This window comes from Cariama cristata, unplaced genomic scaffold, assembly GCF_000690535.1.
Source record: "Cariama cristata isolate BGI_N322 unplaced genomic scaffold, ASM69053v1 scaffold7647, whole genome shotgun sequence".
NCBI classification, from domain to species: Eukaryota; Metazoa; Chordata; class Aves; order Cariamiformes; family Cariamidae; genus Cariama; species Cariama cristata.
Window position 1 is genome coordinate 62,390 of NW_009626141.1, and position 6,349 is coordinate 68,738.

At 43.3% G+C, this 6,349-nt stretch overlaps 1 protein-coding gene across 1 annotated transcript in view; it reads right to left on the reverse strand.

Annotated features, from left to right (window-relative positions):
* Window positions 1-449: 449 nt before the first annotated feature.
* The window catches only part of PTPRT (protein tyrosine phosphatase, receptor type, T), a 160,138-nt gene continuing 154,238 nt past the window's right edge, over window positions 450-6,349 (reverse strand). The window contains exons 24-27 of the mRNA XM_009703901.1: window positions 4,081-4,206; window positions 2,508-2,671; window positions 1,792-1,927; window positions 450-1,046 (exon numbers count right to left, since the gene is read on the reverse strand). Coding sequence (XP_009702203.1) covers window positions 993-1,046; window positions 1,792-1,927; window positions 2,508-2,671; window positions 4,081-4,206 — 480 coding nt within the window. The 3' untranslated portion in view covers window positions 450-992. The remainder of the gene's footprint in view (window positions 1,047-1,791; window positions 1,928-2,507; window positions 2,672-4,080; window positions 4,207-6,349) is intronic.

Consider the following 6,349-nt stretch of genomic DNA (forward strand, 5'->3'; position numbering starts at 1 on the left):
TTGTGACTAGGGGTCCTAAGTTCTACAGCAATACAAATAATAAATAAAAAATAATAATACACAGTATATGATCAATAATACCTACTTCATACCCTGTTTTTCAAAGACACACTGTACCCCGGCAAATACTTGAAAAATGTGGTAACAAAGTTACCAAAGTTGCAAGACAAATGCAATTTGTTTGATGCAAATATTTAACCAAAAGGTTCAAGTGGCTGGGAAACTCATTAATGGCATTGCCTCACCAGCACGGAAAGGAACAGAGACCAGAGAGATGTAACTGGTTCATGCACAGCCTTGGGAGTCTAGCAGAAACTGGGGAGAAAACATTTGTGCAGAAGCCGAGGCAGTGAATCCATGAACAGCTTCTCATCTCCACCATCTATTTTCATGCTAAAAGGGACTACATATGGGAAGAGAATTCCAGTGGGTTTTTTTTTTGTGTTGGCCTTTGCATTTGGAAAAAACAAATAAAAGGAAACAGATAAGGTAGACAAACTATAATGAAACATTTCATATATCCCCTATGGCTATCTCATTTTTCCCAAATGACTGCTGCATGAAATTAAAAAAATTAAAGACTGGGATTTCAGAACAAAATTATAAATTAAAAAGGAGACATTTAAAAGAGAATTTCCTAAGGGTTTCATTCCTTCCCCACTCTGCAGCAAGGAGAGCAAAAATACAATCCAAAAGAGGAGAGAAGAAGTCAGAGGGGATTAGAAAGTCCAGTCTTTCAGCCTGTCTCCCATTTTGCTAATTTTTACAGTAGGTTATTTAAGAAGCGGTAGATGTTCCGATAGAAAGCAGGCAGCAGCAAACACAGGCATCGTCTCCTCCTTCCAGCGAGGTCTGTGCAATCTCAGTCTCTTGCTCCGGGAAGGACAGGTTTTCATTCCCACACTTGTTACCGCCTTCCAGTGTGGGAGAGGGGAAAAGCGTCTGCCAGAGATTGGGGTCTGGATTTCAGAGGCTCCCCTCCCTCTGCTGGGCTAAAAGGAATTCAAGTATTCCAGTGCAACCTCATATACAAATTTATACTGTTCCTGAAAGAGAGAACAGAAATCAGTGGCATTAGGATATGGGTAAATTCTTCAGAGCCTCATTCTACAAGCTGCCTAAAATGCCTCCTCCCTCTTTCTTATACCATTTGGCAGGACCAGGCAAATATTAATTGCCATTCTATGGGATCCTGAACAAGCATTACTAAGAGATGGTATTGTCAATGGAAGAGAAAAACACTCAAAGAGACAGCCACAGTATGGACTATTCATTATTTGCTTCAAGCTCTCGTTGTATGCATTGCTTTTGAGGAAAGAATTCAGTGTGATCGATCGAGATGATTGAATTCAGGACAGTTTAATTTCTTCGGTTACAGGGAGCAATGCGTGGGGTTCAGACTGCTCTCCCTTCCTAGTTTCAAGGCATGTCACAGCATTAAGCACCAGGCTGTACGCATGCACAGGAGGAGAAATCCCAGCCCTTCCCCATGGCCATGGCGACAGCAACTTGGGGTTCAACCTCCTGGAGGCAGCTGGGGGTGGGGGTAAGTGTTCATCACTGCCAGGGCAGCTACTGCCCCTCTGCTCAAGGAGAGAAGCAGTGGGACTGGAGGATTCATTGCACGTGCTAAAAGGGGACTGATTTTAATTCTGATGGCTTCACCTTATGATTCATTTTGATGAGCCATGAATTTCTTTTTTTTTTAACAAGCCATGATTTTTTTTTACCTATGCTAAAATCCCCCCTGTGTATGCTGGGTGGGGTAAGGCACAAGGGAAAAAAGCTTACCAGTGACTCCACCATGTTGGATTTGTTATTCCGTAACGTTTTCACTATGTGGAACACGTCAATGATATTTTGCTGTTGAATCATTTCACACACACTACAGATGGCACAGAAGGTGCCGCTGCGTCCCCCACCGTTCCTGGGTGCGGAAGAAAAGAGGGAAGTGAAACAGGTGAAGCCAGGTAAGGCTGTGGGCATGGAGGAGAGCGTGGCTTACACGGTAGCTCACACACCGCCCGTACTAAGAAACGGTCTGTAAGGTAAGGACTGGTTAAGGATGTTCAAGGGTTTGTGAAAGTGGAGACCCACAGGGCAGGAGAGAGGGATGGAAGGGTTAAGGCGATCCCTGGCAGTGGTGCACAGGGAAGCCCCAGGGTCTGCAGTGTGGCTCCTCACTGCTCTGGGGCTCAGGACAGCTCTGTGGTCAGTCAGACACCTGGCAGTGCTGCTTCGGTTGTGTCTGGGCTCCAGTGGTGACACCCACCTAACACAACAGACAGCAGTAGAGCTTTTTCAGCTACTCCTGACCACAACCAGCAAAATCTCCGGGCCAGGATGCTATCGTGTCGCACAACATTCAACTTGAAGTGTATTACAAATGTAATTTAACTTCATTTTCCCCAGCTGAAGCCTGGCAAACCACTGAATTTCCTGATCCATAATCAGTGCTCTTCAGACAGCACATCATGAGGTTACAGACATTTTCCAGCCCTACTTACAGGCAGTGGACAACAGTCCGTCCGTCTCTCCCATCGTACTGTTCCTGCCACTTCTCCAACCTTCTGACCACCTTCAGGAGGGAGCGTTTGGAAGGAGGGGTGTCCCTGTATGCTGGCCAGCCAATGTACTGCAGGTGTTGAACTATGCGATATCCGTCCTGTGGCTAAAACAAAGAGCATTTTCAAGATGCTAAATGGAACGGGGCAGGAAGCAGAGAGAGAAGGTGAAGCAGGGAGCACTGCTAACACAGCATCTTCCCCTCTGGGTCTGGTATCATCAATGTTAAGCTCCTCCACTCTGGATACCTGATGCAGTGAGGAAACAAGGACTTTTTGGTCATCTGGACAACAATTATGACCTCAGATATTACACAGCCAGGCAGAAACCAAGTGCATAGGATCCCTTGTTTTGCTTCCAGTAGAGAATAAAGTCTCAGCAAACTGTACAAATAGATCAAATGTGTCTTTCCTGGTTGCCTGTGCTGGAGATTAGTTGTGCCATAAGAACTAAACCAAAGGAGGGCCTAAAAAAAAAAAAATCTCTGGGGACTGTGGCAGGAAAGGAACCTCTCAAAGATTCTAGCTGTGGCCACTGGTATTGAACATAGATGGGTGCAGAGAGCTGTGAGTTCAGCGCATCCATCCTGCTTGGTATGCATTTATGAGTCGGCTTCATCCCGAGAGTCACAAAGCCTTAGTCTTCTTACTAGCTATATGACTTCAAGGCTGCCCCTGGTTCAGAGGCAGTTGGTCTGGGATACAGGAAGGTGAACACCCAACTGATTTATCAGTTTATGTAGTTGGACCACAAGGTTCACTCTGCAATGCCACGACTGAATTGCTGCACAGGCTCTGACCATACAATCAGAGACTGATGTGTTAAGTGGCATGGAAATGGAATTTGTGGAGCCCGTTTCCATTTCTGATTAGAAAAAATGAAAAAGGAACAGAAAAGGAGACATAATCAATCTGGGAAATAACTAATAAGAGAAAAATCCTCTACTGAAACTCTTTCCTGCAGCCCTGAAGTTGCACTGCCAGGGTCCAGTGTGCATATGAACTTTGTTTCTATCATTTCAGCTGTCCTGTGGCTGAGGGATCCAGACAAAGACTTGCTTACAGACATGGCAGTTGCTTATTTATAGGACAAACAGTGGCAATTTGGAATCCCAGTCTAGCCATTAAACGTTGCCTCTGTCTTCTGAGACACTGCATAGCAGTTGACAGATGGAGAGCTGCTGACACTATCCCAGTTTATTTCCTACGATATTGATGGTTTTATCTTGGCTACTAAGTGATCAATTGTTCTCAAATATACACAGAAAAAATGTTTGCCATTTAAATACAGATTTTCAGCTCATATCATCCACTTTCTACTTTCAGCCAAGAGCCTTTTACCAATACAGACTGATGCAATTAAATGTTAACTAAAGGAAGTAGCTACTAAATTCTGCAGTGGAATTTTGTTCCTAGGTGAGAGATTCAGCATCTCTAAACCGTAAGTCTTGGTTCTGCCTCTTCCTCAAGCCAAAATATATATTTGAGAATAAACAGAGAATCTGGTATTTCTTACCCGGGCCATGTTGCAGATCCGGAATATCCGGTTGATGATATCTTCATCGATGTCTGCTGAAACAAACTCTACTTGAATTGGGCCATAACAACAGGACGTCTTCTCTGGCCAGTACTGCATGCAGAGCTGGAGAAAATGCCAAAAGAAACAGAAAGCACCTTAACTATCAACAGGGAAAAACATGTTCAGTCTGCTTTCCTTTCGAACTTATAACCAGCTCAAAATCCATAACCAATCTTATATTACATGTATTTGCTCAGAGAAGACCTCCTTTAAGCTCAGTAAAAGTTTTTTACATCATGAATATGAAGAAAAAAAGAAATATATTTTAGAAGCTTGACTTCCCCATCCCCCCCTCCTCTTTTTTTAGTATAAACACAATTTGTAATTGATTGAATTTTGGAGTCTGATGGTGCAGAAAAGGTGGTTGACAAATGAAGCTTCTGTAGGGGTACAGACTTAAAATCAACATTAAAAGATTAGTGTCTGTAGGTAAATTTAATAGGAATCACAGAGGTTTGGTGTTTATGAGGAAACAGTACGCACACCAAGAAAATTAATCTTAATTCAAGCAAAGAGGAACTTCTTTTTTTCTGTAAGGCAAACTTTTTAGCTTTCCGACACTATCAGCGAGTAGGGGATGGAGAATGAGTTTGCTCTGAGAGCAACGACAGCAACTCTCATTCCAGGGAACAACCAAATCTCTGAAGTTTGTGAAGCAGGTTGGAAGTCTTTTTTCTTATGCTGATATTACCGAAGTGAAAGTACAAAAAAAAAAAAATCCTATCCACACAAATTACAATCTAAGTATTTCAAATCCATCTGGAAATAGATCATGGCGAGAAAATATTTTGCATGAGATCTCATTAGCAGTTTCTGCTGAGATTGTATTTCTTTCTGTTTTTTTCTTCCTATTTTCAAGTGTAATTTTTTAGAAGTTTTGAAACCCTCAGATGCTCATTTGAACTTGATCTCAAGCTTTTCAAGTTCAATCATTGCCAGTAATAACGTCAAGTGTGTGCATGCCACTGCATTAATTCTGTATTCCTGTTACTCCTTTGATCATATGGGATTGAAATTGGGTGGGTTATTCATGCAATCTTATGCATCTTTGCCCTTGTTAGTTTTTCAAGATTAAGCAAGCCAGTCAAAGACCACATAAGCAAGTCCTCCTTTGAAGGGTGTCTTTACTCTTCATTCAGACTTTCAAGGAGCCTACAGATCTCCTCTAAAAGCATTCGTCCAATAGGCAAGGAGATTTGAGCTGGGCAGGCCCTTTAGGAAACAACCTCAAGGTGCACAGGAAAGAAAAAAAGATTAAAACTTTCCTTAATACTGAAAATCTGCTTTTCATAAAGCAGGTCTGTGAATTGCCATCTATCCAAATGTATATGTACATACAGCGCTCAAAATTGTCTGTTACGTTCTCTGACCACCACATGGTTTTATTTGCACCTTTTCCTGCATCGTAGATTAAAGGTTCACGTACCTGTTTATTTTAACCCTTTTCCTCTCTGTAGTTCAGCCACAGCTTCTATATAAGCAATTTTTGTACTTACGTTCTACTCATGGAGATGAGTAACACAATCTGCTCATGCACACAAATACAATAACCTGCTTTGGTAGAGGGGTTGGACTAGATGATCTTCAGAGGCCCCTTCCAACCCTGACCAGTCTGTGATTCTGTGATCTGCAGACAACTGTACACCAACAGTTTCGTAGTGTTTAGCGTACAGCGCTTGGATTAGGCAATGATGAACAGCTAATTAATTACAACATTGTCATACAACGATAGAACAAGCACAACATCGTTAAGCTTCCTTTTCAGAAATCTCACTTTCACAACTGATCTGTTGGTAGGAAGGCTCTACAGAGGGATCTGGACAGGCTGGATCAATGGGCTGAGGCCATTTGTATGAAGTTTAGCAAGGTCAAGTCCTGGGTCCTGCTCTTGGGTCACAACAACCCCATGCAACGCTACAGCCTTGGGGACGAGTGCCTGGAAAGCTGCCTGGCAGAAAAGGACCTGGGGGTGCTGGTCAACAGCCGTCTGAACAGGAGCCAGCAGTGTGCCCAGGTAGCCAAGAAGGCCCAAAGCATCCTGGCTTATATCAGCAATAGTGCGGTCAGCAGGACCAGGGCAGGGATTGTCCCCTTGTACTTCGCACTGGTGAGGCTGCACCTCAAATCCTGTGTTCAGTTTTGGGCCCCTTATGACAAGAAAGACCTTGAGGTGCTGGAGCGAGTCCAGAGAAGGGCAACGAAGGTG